The 15,985-nt window shown below is 38.0% G+C and overlaps 1 protein-coding gene across 3 annotated transcripts; it reads right to left on the bottom strand.

Moving 5' to 3' along the window:
• Positions 1-548: 548 nt before the first annotated feature.
• Positions 549-5,143, bottom strand: LOC145014636 (putative inactive histone-lysine N-methyltransferase SUVR2). 3 transcript variants are annotated; one of them, XM_078973055.1, is made up of 10 exons: positions 5,032-5,143; positions 4,169-4,283; positions 3,668-3,941; positions 3,004-3,586; positions 1,948-2,921; positions 1,588-1,853; positions 1,432-1,498; positions 1,304-1,354; positions 975-1,071; positions 549-757 (listed from the first exon to the last, which is right to left on the bottom strand). In XM_078973055.1, exons 3-10 carry the CDS (start codon positions 3,890-3,892, stop codon positions 732-734), a joined length of 2,289 nt encoding a protein of 762 aa, XP_078829181.1. In that variant the 5' UTR covers positions 3,893-3,941; positions 4,169-4,283; positions 5,032-5,143; the 3' UTR covers positions 549-731. The 3 variants fall into 3 exon arrangements, with proteins under 3 accessions (XP_078829181.1, XP_078829180.1, XP_078829182.1); XM_078973054.1 differs by having other exon boundaries at positions 4,997-5,138; XM_078973056.1 differs by lacking the exon at positions 5,032-5,143 and adding an exon at positions 4,711-4,954.
• Between the last annotated feature and the right edge of the window lie 10,842 nt (positions 5,144-15,985).

A 15,985-nucleotide genomic window follows, 5' to 3' on the forward strand; every position in this document is an offset into this window, starting at 1 on the left:
TTATACTCTAATGTTGATTGGGTTGGTTGTCCTTAGACTCATCGGTCCACATATGGGTTTTGTGTCTACTTATGTGATAATTTTTGTCTACTTATGTGACAAACATCAACACATAGTCTGTAAATCCAGTACCAAAGTTGTATCATGGGGTGACGAATGTTGTTAAAGCTGTTTGGCTTCGTAATATTCTCCTCAAGTTGTCTTGGCCATTAACTAAAGCCACTTGTGTTTTGTGATAATGTTACAACACCAATCAATGTACCAAGCATGTGGAAATATAGTTATATCTTATTAGGGAACGTGTTGTCACTGGACATGTGTTTCGTATGCGCTTTCAGCTCACTAGTTTACAGAGATGTATTCTAAATTCTATAATTTCTTTCACAAATAATATAAGTTGATGCCATGGAAATGGAATTTGGTCATTCCGCAGCCTGGATGGTGATGTATGCAAGGTAACGCACCTTTATTTGTCAGCTTCACAGTGGAGAGAAATAGAATACGCACACAAACCAAACCACATACAAGAAATAAAGTGAAAGTCGAGATTCAAAGTTGTAATGGTTTTTTATGGATTTTGTAGGTACAAAAAAAAAGTCTACCAAAATACCTAAAATAAGCCTTGACGTTTGGTTATTACATGCAGTACAATACATAAGATAGATATGAAACAGCATCACCATCACCATCACCATGGCTAGAATTATGAGCTTCAAAAACGGATCTTAACTTTAAGTGTATCTTCTTCTTCTGTGTCCTGTAACAACATAACAGAACAAATAACAGATTTAAGAGTTCACAACACAAAAAACAAAACTTTCCATACTCAATATATATATATATATATATATATATATATATATATATATATATATATATATATATATATATATATATATATATATATATATATATAATTATATCCATCATACAACAACAAAAAGGGAGAGAGAATAGAGAATAATATTACTTACTGTTTGGACGTTTATTGTTTCGACAGAACCTGCTGCCACATCGGCATTGAAACGCCTTCACGGGATGTGTCTCGTCATCAAAATCAATGCCATAATCCTGCATCATATTCATATTCATATTCAATGCAATAAATAGCAACGTTGTGTATTATAGCAACTATATTTTTTTTCATATATCTACCCAAATAAATTTAGGATGGATTTTCTATAGTAAAATGTTGTAATAGAGAAAATGCTATAATAAACAAATCGATGAAATTAATTGCGTAACATAAACAATAGAGTGGGATCCAGAATTCCCAAGAACTAAATATCTAACTCTTACTCACCCATGTTAACTCTTCTAGGGCTTTCACCTTTCTTGTAGTGAAGAAGGCAAGCTGCAAATACCACAAAAAGATTCACTTACTCCAACATAGTAAAATAAACATTTAAAAAAGTGTGTTGATTTACATACATGATAGTAGTGATGATCCGGATTCTCAACTTCCACTGGAATCTCCACTAAAGTTGGATCCCAACACCTACCAAAAGAAATATGTAATTGAAAACGACTCTTCAGCACATCTAGACTCTAGAGTTTTTTTTTTTTTTTTTTTTTTGGGAAGATTACCGATGATTGATGAATCTAGCGACATTTCCATAATAAGTGGCATCCAAACAAAGAGCTTCTTCATCCTTTAATTCACTCTCTGCAGCCCAATCAGCATCAAGATTCACTGGATAAGCATGTTCATCTTTATTTGAACTTTTTTGAACCCGATCATACAGTTCTGCATTGGTCAACACTTCTCCAACATATTCACAAACAAAAGCACCTTTAGGTAGGTCCTCAAGTGTCCTCAGACCCCACCCTTTTCCTCCAGGTGTCATAAACACCTACAACAACAACAAATAAAATTATACAAAAAGAATCTTAACAGCAGCATATATATATATATATATATATATACATATTAACAAGATATTATACCTGTAATTTACGTTGTATACCACGTTGTACTACACGATTACCACACTGTTTATTGCATCCACATTTTAACCAACATTCTCTTATAAAACTCCTTACAGAATGTCCTTTACATGGCTCTGTGATCCCTTCATTTTTTGATCTTTCAAGTGGACACTCCTTACAGTAAAACAAACAGTGCTTTTGAGGGTCCCGGTTCATTTTTATACATTCATCTAAAAGCGTCTCTTTCACAAGACCCTCTTTTGTGTATGCAAACTCACCACCAGACTGCAGTGCACAAGCACAAACCGTTGATGATGTCAGACAATCACCAAAACAAGTGGAACAACAATTGTCATCACTGATTCGCGCAAGTGAAAAGTTAACATATGCATTCTGGAAAACTGCATTTTGGGGAATGTAATGGAAAGATGGAGGACACTCGTTGTTCACATCGTTCACCAATGAAATTATTACCGATTCTTGCCCTTTAGCTATGTCATTCACATCATGGGTAGACCTTATGACATCAGAAACTGACTCTGTATTATTATGAACACCATTTTCACAATCATCTTCGGTGACCCTTTGACTTTCATTGACTGAGCCATTGGTGTCGGATGGCATGTCTTTAGTGTCTGGATCAGCTACACAACATCTTCCGGATGGTTTAGCAGGTGGTGTAGAGGTGGTGTCAGTATCCAGAAGACACTCACACATGTCTTTCATCAGTTGCTTTATGGAAATACTTGGGTCCAGGAGTTTGACCGAATTAAGACATTTATCTTCCATTGTTTTCAATACAGAATCCACATCCGTGATAGATATGTTAGGTTTTCCTACAATATTACAGGTCAAAGACATCTTGATTTCCCCAGAAGATGAGGAAGCAATATCTAATTTTGTTGTTGACTCATCATTGACCGCTGCAATCAGTTGAGCAGCCTCGCTGACTGGACCATTTTCAGTTGAAGAATCTCCATTGGTCAATGACTCTGTAAGTATAAAAGAAAAGGAAAAAAAATACATAAAACACTTGTCACTCTATAAAGATGCTATAATATAAACAAGAAGTACCTGGTCTTATCACTGCAAGAGGCACCACAACCTTTGATGTGTTGTCATCTGTGAGTGGCTCATCTTTGGGCTTTATTAATGCAAGAGGGCTCTGCTTCACCTTTGGCTCTTTAAACCTCACTCCATGGGATGATGGCCTATCAGAAGTTGACCTCTTTTCTTGAAAGCCAGTTTGAGGTAAAAGAGGTTCTTTCCCTTTGTCTTTCGGATGCCTTGATCGGATAGCAGAATCACCTCCTGTTTCATTTGTGACATCTGGTTGGGTGTTACAGTCTGAAACAGGTTGCTTCCCCTTGTTTCTACTTTGTGATTGAGGTGAAACAAGCTGAGATTCATTAGTTTTGGCATGTGATCGAGTCCGAGGTATAGCATAAGGAATGTCATCAATCTCCAGTTTTGGCTTTTTCAGTGGTGTGCCATTTGAATTAGGGCTGGAGGTGGTGCAAGAGGGTGAAGCATGTCCATCTTGGTGCCTTAAACGCAACCGCTTTAAAGGCCTTTCTGGCTCTTCTGGAATTTGTGTTTCTTCTTCAATGACTTTCATCCGTTCAGCTAGCTCGAGTTTCTTTTTCTGTTCTATAGCCTGAAAGATGATGTCAATCAAATGTTGGATACTCGTGCTATAAACTGTTTAAAACACAATGAATGGTTTGTATCTACTTACTTCAGCTTCAGCAATATCATGTTTTTTCTTCTGTTCTACTGCCTCTGTCTCCTCGCTGTCAAAAATAGCATCTGCAAGTGCTCGATAATTTTCTTCTTCAATAAGCTCCCAATTCTTTTCATAGAGTTTAAGAAGGTTTTTCAGCACTGGTTTTGTTTTCTCTTCAGGAATCCCAATCTCTCTCATAGCACGAAAGGCTTTTGCAACTCTGGGATTGGGAGCCATCACTAGCTTTGCAGGTTTTCCTAAAACAGATTCAGACTATCCAATACACCTGCAAACCAACAGCAACTAATTAACTATGGATTGGCTTATTTCATCACAAGTTCGATACTTCTATGAACCTTTTTTAAAATTAATTAACTTGACTGGTCTATCTCTATCATACTTTCATATGTTCCTAAGGGAATGAACTAAACAACAATCCCCATGGTACAATGAATCAAACATTACCAGGACATTCATTATGGCTAGCGAGTATTAAGGTAACAAAAACTTTACCTCTATTCTAATAGCCCCCAACTCCAAGAAGTATGCTATGAGGAATGAATTAGTAACAATAGCCCTACCAAGTAAAACGCCTTGTGTATTAGTTTAGACCCGTGATTCCATGAACCTGAAAATTTTACAAAAGATAAAAAATAAATGTCAGAATCAGCTAAACTCAGACTCTACTTAATCAAGCATGGGAAACATAAATCAAACTAAAGTTTACGACAAATACCAGCATAAGTATGTTACGGTGTCTTATCCTACAGACTGAGGGAGCTAATTTCATCTTAAATTGATGCACATTACATTAAAACACTTTAACAGGCAACAAAAATAGAATAATGTTACCTTAAATCCTAATTCCTAAATAAAACATATCTTTTAGCATTGGGAAGCGAAAGCTGTTACATCAAGAGTGGATCTTTCTTGAACAGAAGGAACAACTTTGTTGCTAAAAAAGAACTTCGGGATTACCATGAATAAGAAAAGTAAAGAGCTCAATGGAAAATCTTTTAAAAACTAGATAGACCCAAAAACGGTGATTAATAAACCTTGAGTCGTCTTCCCCTAGAAGCTGGTGCATTACAAACAGATTAACCTAAGCTGATGACCAACAACCCAATATTGATCAAGTAATCAAACCAGTAGCTTCGATTAACAGAAAACGAACTGCGATTGAACAATGTCAGAGCACCTAAACTCAAAATACTTAAGATTAAGTAACGCAACTAAAAACCACAACAAAAGACGAGTATAGCACGTACACCCCGATTAAGCGGTGACTAGCCAAAAAAACAGGCAAACGATCAATGAAAAACACAAAAGAGAATTTATTACTGGAATTGAGATTCAATTCCTTTGCATCTCCTCACCAACAGCGTTCTGAGAGCGATTCGCATCGATCTCGAAAAGGAAGGAGGACACTGTGTGTCCTTGCAAGAAACTAGTAGGGCACAGATAATGGGGAAATTTGGTAGGGCGCGTTGGAAAACCCCCGTTTAATTTGCACGGAAGATCTAATGTTTACACTTTAGCCCTCAGACTATAGCATTCTTGGTAGTTTTGACCTCCAAAATAAGGGGAACTATACAAATGTCCAACGATTTTTTAGGTTGGTACTTTTAGTCCATAAACTATTTTCGTGGCTTTATGAGGAAATCAACTCATTGATAACCTGCTTTTTTAGTCATCTTTACTTATTTTAGCCGGTTTGAGTGACACGTAGACAAAACTTGGGGCGTCTCTCTCTCTCTCTCTCTCTCTCTCTCTCTCTCTCTCTCTCTCTCTCTCTCTCTCATGATCGACATACACAACACTAAGGATGGAAGAATAGCCACAAGTTCATATAGTGACAATGCATTGTTCCATCAAGCTTTCGGTTGTGTTACTACGACATTTTGAATTAACACGTCAAAAAAATGTGTATAATTTATTGATCTGTCATAGTGGTTATGTTTTAACAAGTAATTAAGATGGTTATTTTATACTTAAGAGATAAATACGATGATTAAAACTCCATATATGCATTCGAAAAATGACCTACAAATCGAGGGCAGTTCTTGAGGATCAAGTTGATGTTTATTCTTGATATCGACACACAACAGATCCCTTCAGTTAGCTACTCTCGACATGTATAAATCATTATTCATGTTGAACCTCACTATCCTTCTTTAAACCCCTTATACAATACTTATTTCTTTGTCTATACGACTATACGTCCTACTTGTGAAACTCACGCACCACCTTCAACATTTCTTCTAGTGCTTTAATGTCTATATGCCAATACTTTTTTTGTCTATACGACTATACCATCCTTTGAATTGCCATTGAAAGATTTTAACACCGAAATTTTCAAACAGATTTTTTATTTTAAAATCACATAATTCTCATTTATTTAATTTACAAATCGCAACTTTATAATTGTTTGATTAATAATGGAAATATATATTTTCTATTCAAACATTGGACATGGATTCAATACATATCGATTAAAGGCAAACGGGCAACAAGCTGCGTCGCTAGCCCTTTTTGGATGGCAAAACCTATTCTTTTGAAAACAACATTTGTGGATCTAGGAGATATGACATTAGAATGCATGACCCGTTGGACTCTGTTGAGGAGCTCCACTGCCTCTGGTGCGAGAAAACCAAATGTATCGAATACAAAAGGAACAAACACATGTTGATTTTCTCTACATGCATTGTCGTGCTTTACCACTTTGCACGCAGCGGCTTTCAAAGCGGCATGCCCAGCTGCGAAACCTCCGTTCCCCAAACCAACAAGAGGAGATACACCAGTAAGATCCACGCACGCATGCTTCCCTCCTATCCATCCAAAGACCAAAACGTCAGTCGGTCTAAGTGTGGACCTGCCATCCTGCGGGTCCGTCAAAAAGTTCACTAGCGCTTCTTTCTTCACCGATATACCAGCACGCCGAACCACATCATGTCTATACTTGAAACCAGGGAGCTCTCTGCAATGAACCGCGTGTTCCCCAAAGGTATCAAAACATAACTCTTTCACTGGTGTGTACAGTCAAGCCGATGCTTGTAACACCTGGTTTGGGTATTGGTTGGAAAGTTGCCAATTTGGGAAGGTTTTATGCATAGACTTGGTGAATTAGGAGATCAACTCATCGAGTAGAGTCGTGTCATCTTAGACGCGGGCCGGAACTGACTCGGCGAGTCAGAGCTATTTAAAGAAAACCATATTCTTGGGGTTTTCCCCCTATATAAACTTCATAATCCACCCTAATAGCCTCCCTTAACACCATAGAAGGACGTTCACGGCCGCAAACCCTCTAGTGTGTGAAGTAAGAATAATTGGGAGCTTAGCTTTGAGATTTTGGGGAGGATTCCAAGTTTGAAGAGGAAGTATCAAGGGAGAAGTATTAGATCGAGCATCTATTTCGTGTCAGGCATCTGTCTGAGGTATTAATCTGCTACCTTAAGCTTTGATTTCTTTTTGGAAGTTATGGCCAACCTTGAGGAGATGGAAGCAAACTTAGATATGTACCTATCACAAGGATATGATTCAAGATCTAGACCTCCTTAGGTCCCAAATATCATAAAGCTGCACCTTTTATTAATCTTATTCCCTTCCCATGCATGAAAACCTTGTTTGAAGGTCATTTTTTTGTGTTATGGCCATGTGAGGCCTTGCATGCACGTAAAGTTTGCAACTTTACGTGTTATCTACACTAGTAGCAGATATATCTGAAGTTTGGGACCTTGAGTCCCACTAGAAAGGGCCGTAAACATAATGGACTAAGGGGACTCGGCGAGTCGAGAGAGTTTTCCCATTCACGACCAAGGGTTCATGGCCAAAGGTTCGTGGTCAAGGGTGTTCGGTTGGAAGTTTACGGTCGTAAACATCAAGGAACTCGACGAGTCTCTTGGGTGACTCGGAAAGTCGATGAGTTAAGAAGGAAACCTGATGAGTGGTTGATTGCACTCAACGAGTCAAGGCCAATATAGACTGTTAACCTTGACTACAAACCTAGACTTTGACCAAGTTTGACTCAGAGGAGCATTAGGGGTTGAGTTAAGATAATTCATTTGTTGGTTATAGGCTGTTTGGGAGGAGCAGCGTAGGACATACCTGTTTTCAGTTGCTAGTTCAACTTTGTGAGGTGAGTTTTCTCACCATACCAATTGGGTCTAAGGCACTAAGGTCGGCCCATTTTACGTTTGTTGGTTTACTTGCTATGTAGAGGTGTGATATGTATGTATGCATGATATATGGTAGAGATAACCTTATGGCTAATGATAGAGACAACCTTATGCATAATGGTAGAGACAACCTTATGGCTAATGGTAGAGACAGCCTTATGGCTGATGGTAGAGATAGGCTTGCGGCTAATGGTAGAGATAGCTTCCTAGCTAATTGACATGTGGTATGTGGTAGAGATAACCTTTATAGCTATTGTGATATGTGGTTTGTTTGGGTATATTCTGGGGGACTCACTAAGCTTTTAGCTTACCGTCTGTAGATTCGTTTCAAGTGCATCCGAGCCCAATGGCAAAGGCAATGCGTGATGGCGCGGGGTGCACTCTATCTCTCTTTCACTGTTATGGTCTGGGAACACTCTGATGTTTTAAAAATAAGATTTTATGTATGTGGATTTGAAAACAATTGTGTTAGGATTTCGTGATTTATGCAAATGTGTTTGATTAATTAAAATGAAAATTTTCGTTGTAAAATTTGGGTCGTTACAGTGCCTCCCCGCGATCTTGAGAAAAACCTGAATCACATATCACATAACACGGTAAGTATGAAGCTTAGTGAGTTCCCTAAAATACCACACACAGCTCATTAGCCACTTGAGGCTATAACACAGTAAGATCCTCTGGTCAGTGTATCTCAATGGGACCCTCTGGTCCATAACTCGGGTGAATCATCTGGTCCTAACTCAGTAAGCACAAAATAATACACAACATAAATCACATAGACACAATGCAGGATATCTCAGTGCTCAATATAAACACATAATACATCTCAGTCACACAAAGATACCACTAATGATAAGTATAGTGAGAAGACTCACCTCAGATGACGAACAACCCCTATAAATGTTGTTGCTACGCACCGGCCTCTAACTCTGAGCCAAACCCACAATTAACCCAATTAGGAACTAAGTCCAAACTCTTACTCGTTAGGTCTAAAGGTAGTCCAATAACCAGCCCATCCATAACCTAAAACCTATTAGGCCCACCAAGGCCTAATAATAAATGGGCTTTCCTGAGGCCCAACTCTCAAATCCAAATGGCAAGCCCAAATCAAGGGCCCAAAGCATATATATATATATATATATATATATATATATATATATATATATATATATATATATATATATATATATAAAATCCTCTGGTCCAAAACTCTATTGCAACAAGCCCAAACTTCAGGCCCAAAAATGAGTCTTAGCCCAAAAGTCCACAGTGATGTTACGCGGGGCGTACCTCCCTTGGTACGCTCAGCGTACTCACGAATCCAGATTGGGCATCGGGTACACTGGGGTAGTACGTGGGGGGTACTAGAATTACGCTCAGCGTACTCCCCAAATTCACTCTTTCTACTCATTTGGTCTTAATCAATTAAGACCTTGACTCAAATCACATATCCAGATTCCATAATAGCCCTTACTCCATAAAGTCAGAGACTTTAAGCCTTTGCATGGTTGATATGGTCACAAACACCCAAAACACTCACTCTATTAACTCAAAATGCTCATAACTCATTCATGGCTTGATTCCAACATCCAAGGCTTGATTTTTATGACACGACACAACTAAATACACTCAAATGGGGTTGTTCATAGTTTATGGAGCTCAATAACTCATAAAGTCTCCAACTTTGGGACAAAAACCCTAAAATACTATGATATGAAGCTCAAGACAAAAGAGTAAGAAAGCTTGGAGCTTTATACCTCATGATGAAGCTCCCAACTCAGATATGCTCATATCCAAGGCTTGGACTTCCACTCCTTATTCTCTAAAGCTCCTTCTTTACTCCAAGAACATAAAAAACCACTTAAGGCTCTCAAATGGACACACATAAGTACAAGAACGAGAATTAGGGTTTAAGAGGGTTTATTGACTGAGGATGGTGGCCAGGAATGAGTCTATCTCATTCTTTATGTAGGGACACCCCTCAATTAGGGTTTCTCATTATGAGACTAGTACGCCCGACGTACTAGGTGGCTCCGCTTAAAAGTCACGCACATGAGTACGCTAAGCGTACACACACGTACGCCCAGCGTACTCAGCTGCCACCTTTCTCAAATAAGGGACTTATGTAACGCCCGTAGATCTGGGCTAGTCAATTTAGAGGTAATAGGTGTGACAACCGTCAAATTTCGGTCAAGTCAAAGTCAACTAAAGTCAGCAAGCCAAACCGTTTGACTCAATTTGCCCTTGGGTACTAAAATTTACACTATGAAACTTCTACATAACTCTCTATTCTAATGAGAAATCATAAAGCAAAAAGTGCGAACATCTAGATCTCCTTAACCTAAAACTGTGGTATGTGGCGAGCCAAACCGATAAAACAATGTTGCATACTCATCGGGAGTGTGTAAGATCCTTAAACAAGGCTTAACAGGGTTTACGAACCATGCATTGCGATGCCGGACACTCACAATTGTCACACATGGAACCTCTCTCAATCGTTTTCACTCTATCTCTCTCTATGTCAAATCTCTCCCAAATCTCTCCAAGTATGTGAAATCTCTCTCAAATATCTCTCTGTATTAGAAATCTCTCCAAGAATGTCGGATCTCTCCCAAATCCCTCTAAGTATGTGAAATTTCTCTCAAATATCTCTCTGTATTAGAAATCTCTCCAAGAATGTCGAATCCCTCCCAAATCCCTCTAAGTATGTGAAATCTCTCTCAAATATCTCTCTGTATGAGAAATCTCTCCAAGAATGTCAAATCTCTCCCAAATCTCTCCAAGTATATGAAAACTCTCGCAAATATCTCTGTGTATGAGAAATCTCTCCAAGAATGTCAAATCTCTCCCAAATCTCTCCAAGTGTGAGAAATCTCTCCCAAATCTCTCTCAAAAGTTTCCCGTAACTTTTTAGAATCATTCGGGTCATTTCGGCCCTTAACCGGGTCAAAAACGGCTTAAAACGGGGTAAAAACGAGAAAACGGGACCTTAGGAACCGAAACCCTTCTTAAGGAGCCGAAGCTCCTTAAGGCCGAGACTAGGAACCAAAAAGGCCCCAGGACCGAGGACCGAGCCTCTGTTGGCTGTGGCACGCGAGGACCGAGCCTCTGTGGGCTGTGGCACGCGAGGACCGAGCCTCTGCCTCTGTTCGCTTCTCGCACTCTCTGTTCGCCTTCCGCCTCTCTTTTGCTTCATCTCCTCTCTGTCGTTTCTTCACTCTCTGTCTCTACCCGCCTCTCGGTCTCTGCTCTCTCTTCCCGCCTCTCGGTCTCTGCTCTCTCTTCCTTCCTCTCGGTCTCTGCTCCTTCTCTCCTCTCTGTCTCTTCTCTTCTCTCGGTCTCTCTTCTCCTCTCTCGGTTCTCTCTCTCTCTCTCCTTTCTCCCCTCTCGGTTCCTTCTCTCCCTCTTCTTCCCTCTCGGTTTCTACCCTCACTCCTCTCGGTTTCAGCATCAGAAGGCCGAACCTCGGCCATAATTCGGAAATTTGTCACTTTTAACCCATTTTTGATATTTTTAACATTTTAAGCCCGTTTTTCGTGATTTTAAAGCGGGATTTTCCCCATAAATTATATTTTAACATAATAAACTCTAAATATTCATAATTTAAACATATTTTGATGAAAATCATTATTTAAATAATAAAAATCAAATGGGTGAATTATTAAAGGTGGAGTGTTGACTTTGTCTTATCCAATGTCACAAGCAACCACCCCACACCCACTCTATGACCAGCCATACCTCCCCATCTTACCTAGGTCACTTCAATGTCCCTTACACTCAATTTACACTCATTCCCACGTTTTTAGAGTTGGAACAAACATCCTCTCTCCTCATTTCTCTCATTTTCTCTCATTTCACTAAGTATCAAACACCACTTTTCTCTCAAACTTTTTCCACTCCAATTTCGAGATTCAAGGCTGATTTTCAAGTGTTCTTCCACTCTTAGTAAGTATAATTCATCCTCCTTATGATTATTTCACTTCATTCTACTCAAATCATGAATATCTTACACAAACTCCATCATATTAGCGTTAGAGCTTCGAATCCTCAAGTGATTCTTCAAGTGTTCTTGGGTTGAACACTTCTCTTCTTCAACACTTATCTACTGAAATCACTCAAGGTGAGTTCATACCCCTACATTTTCATGCTTTCTCAAGTTTTCAGGGGGGGGGGGGGGGGAATACAAGTTAAAACACTAAGAACATAACTAAAATTTTCTAACAGCCTTCATCAGAAAAGTTCAACTCCATTCACGGACTGTTTTGGGCATCTTAAACATTTTTGTTTTCAAAACTGTACAAGGTGCAAATAGTTCAAGTTTTTAGCTTTAAAATGACTACTTGCACATCTCCATACGATTTTTCTACAATTTATGGTGATTTTTACAAAACTGCCTATCATTTCAAACAACAATCCGGACCAGTCTGTGATTTTGGACTTATTCACCCAAGTTGGAGGTCATTAAAAATCGTGATAAAAATTATGAGTAAACTAGACACATTTTGTGAACACTCTCAGAATTTACGGATCTAGTTTTCGACTTCGTATGATTTTTCTACGATTTTTCCAAAACAGGGCTGAATGGCTAAAGTTAGCCAACAGCATGTAAATATCATAACACTTTGTATTATGTTGAGCAAAGTGTATAATCCTAAGTTCTAATTATTGAATGTGTTTCCTTGTTAGTTTGTCATCATGAACTGAAACTAAGTCATTCATAATAAATATTGATTATTCATTTTAGAACACGTATATCAAACTATAAAAGTATAGTTTGATAAATTCATAACACTAATACATTTCCATAAAAGAGTTCATACATATTACATACATTTTAGATAAATTATAGTAGGTATAGTTTATGATACATCACTCAACACACTCATACAAAAAGGGTACATTCATACAAGAAAGATTTATATTCACACACATTTCACGTAAATTTGTTAACTTATAGTTTGATAAATTCATAACACTAATACATTTCCATAAAAGAGTTCATACATATTACATACATTTTAGATAAACTATAATAGGTATAGTTTATGATACATCACTCAACACACTCGTACAAAAAGGGTACATTCATACAATAAAGATTTATATTCACACACATTTCACGTAAACTTGTTAACCTATATTGTGAGACTCTCTCTCTCTCCCCGTACGTCCGAGTGCGGGATATAATTCCTGGTAGTTATAATCAGAATCTCCTTGAGGGAGAACGTGATACTTGTATATAGATCTATATTGGGTTTGACACCCCACACCTTGCTGCTAGCTACAGTGGGACCTGCAGGTCTACGGGTGACAAATGTCATTTTATTTTTCGCGACGCCTAAGAACGTCGTGGCAGGTTCACATAGTCACAGTATGATTATAGCGACTCACATAGGGATATAACAATCCATAAGTTTACGGGATTTTATTTTTAAAACCTAAATGAGTTTTATGTCGATTTAAAATTCACTTTTTATCTCTATGAGTACAGATATTACTGTACACTTTTGGTTTTGGTAGTTACGACTACACATCATTTGAAACCACATTTATACTTTTAAGTATGGTCAATACTTGTTATTTCTCGGTCCTCTAATTTAGGACTACATATATATAAAGTATTAACAAACATGAGAACATACAGAAATTTCATTTAATTCAAACGCGTCCATGTCCATTTAAGCACATAACATTTTCTATTAATAAGAAAGGTTAATTATACATTTTGGTCTTCAGTCATAAGACTACATTACACAAATTTTAAAGAAAATATCGGATTTTCTGGATACATATTCTAACGCTTTTACAAGGAAAACGATTTACTTTTCTAACGAAATCTCTTATGAACTCACCAACCTTTGTGTTGACACTTTTCAAAACTACTTGTATTCTCAGGAATTCAATGAAAATAGGAAATCAACAACGTTTTGAGGATGGGACGATAAATCGTCAAACAGTTCATTTTGTATCATAATGTAATTGATGTGAATCATGTAAACATGTGCTTTGATGTAACGTTTTCAATTATATTTGTGTTGGTTGTATTTACTTTGAGCACTATTATACTCATTGTTGTGATACTCTACATGAAGTCCTCCACCCCCGGACGTTTCCGCCATCCTTGGTTTGGGGGTGTGACAATAGGGGTCGAAAATGACTTTTCGACAAAATATTATTTAGAATAAATAATCTTAACCAAGTTATAGAATATGTCACAAGGTTTCCGTACATATAAAGAGCGTCGAAATCCGAGTTATAACGAAGAAGTTATGACCCGTCGAAGTTTCGCGACGGAACCGGCACGACACCGGGAGGCGTAAATAGTGATTTTACGATGGAGGACTTTTTAGCCTTAGTTATCTAAATGAAAGTCTTAGAATATGTTAAACTGAGAAAAATCCATAGAAAGAACGCCGAAATCTGACTTCGTATGAAGAAGTTATGATTTTTCTAAGATTCGGTTTAGCAGTGTACGGCCCGAAACTCGAATTTTAGTTCAAGCATTTTTTGGCTTATGTGACTTAAATGATAGTTGAATATCTCATTAATAGGAACTTAACAGTAAAAAGACAGACGAAAACAGAGTCCGTATGAAGGAGTTACGAATTCTTCGCGGTCATTTAACAGTCTAAACGCCTCGTACTGTTAAATTTAATATCGGTCGAGAATTAGCCGACGAAGTCAAAATGAAAGTTGTAGATATTATTTTCACCTACGCGTGGATATAAAGAACGTCAAAAAATGGAGGTCGTATGTGAAAGTTACGGATTTTATAAATCGGAAGTGTGTTGTGCGAAAATGGGTGATGTGGCACAATCTTGGCCATTGCTTTCTCCCCAAGTCTTGCCACTAGATGGTGACATGTGGCACCAAGTTCATCCATTTTCACCCTATAAATAGAACCTCTCCCACCCTCATTTTCTTCACATATTTCTCATTCTTGATTCTCTTTACTCTCTCTCTCTCTCTAGAACCTCTATCTAGCCCCAAACCCCCCTGAAAAGCCTAGGGAACCTCCCTAGCACGAGGCGGAAGCCCCTGAGTGCTCGACGGCTCCAAGAAGAAGAGCTTTTCCGCACGGGAATGCTGCTCCAAGCAAAGTATGGTTTTCTATAAAACCTGATGTAAGTGAGCTACGCGTACGCTATTTTTAATATAGTTTTTATTTTATTATATTAACGTTATTAAGAACATATAATAAGTAATTGGGCTATTATTATGGGTGATATAAGTATTATTTAACGGTTATATAATAGTAATAATAGCTAGACTATTAATTAGTCTCGGTGAATAATAAACTAAACTCTAGTGGTAATAATACTAGGTTTCGTCGAAGGAAATTATGTTTTTTCAAGAAGTGAAGCGTTGTCTAAGTTCGAAATCACCACATTTTCAAGTGAATGCATAGTTACTTTCATCTTACACATAAATATGAAGTATTTTATATAAATTACGTGCTATGTGTGCATATTATCTGAGTACTTGTTGTCTATGCTAAATGAACGATTTTATACATGTTTTAAATGATTTAAATTGTATATGTATTTTATATCTACGATAATGTTGGGGTAAACATGGGTAGATATAATAGATGGAATATGAGTTGAATGATGAGTTGAGAGGTGTTATAGACCACGAGGTGAGGGAGATAGGTGGACGATATGAGAAGCTTTTTTCCCAAATGATGGCCCCGTCATTCAGCAGAGTATGGATGACAACCACAGACTATTCTAGACAGTCCAGTGGAACACTAGCAGGCTCGCAACCTGTGGGTGTTGTGAACGATGTGTTCACCCGGTGTACTCTAAACACTGGTGATCGTGCAGACTTGATGCCTAAACCCTGGTGATCATGCATACCTGATGCCTAAACCATGGTGATCATGCAGACTTGATGCCTAAACCTTGGTGATCATGCAGACTTGATGCCTAAACCCTGGCGACTATGCAGACTTAGTGCCCGTTGTGTAAACCGTGACAATGATGGACTTTGTGTCGATTCCTTAGGATGATCCTTAGGAATAAATGAACGAGGAATAGTTGATTCTTAGGGTAGATCATTAAGATTAAAGAAGATAATGGGGATGGGTAATTGGTTTGATTGTTTGCTTGTTTAAACATAGTAATTATATTATTGTGGGTTGAAAACCCTATGT

Source organism: Lactuca saligna, chromosome 9 (assembly GCF_052625555.1).
Source record: "Lactuca saligna cultivar CGN05327 chromosome 9, ASM5262555v1, whole genome shotgun sequence".
In the NCBI taxonomy this organism is placed as follows: domain Eukaryota; kingdom Viridiplantae; phylum Streptophyta; class Magnoliopsida; order Asterales; family Asteraceae; genus Lactuca; species Lactuca saligna.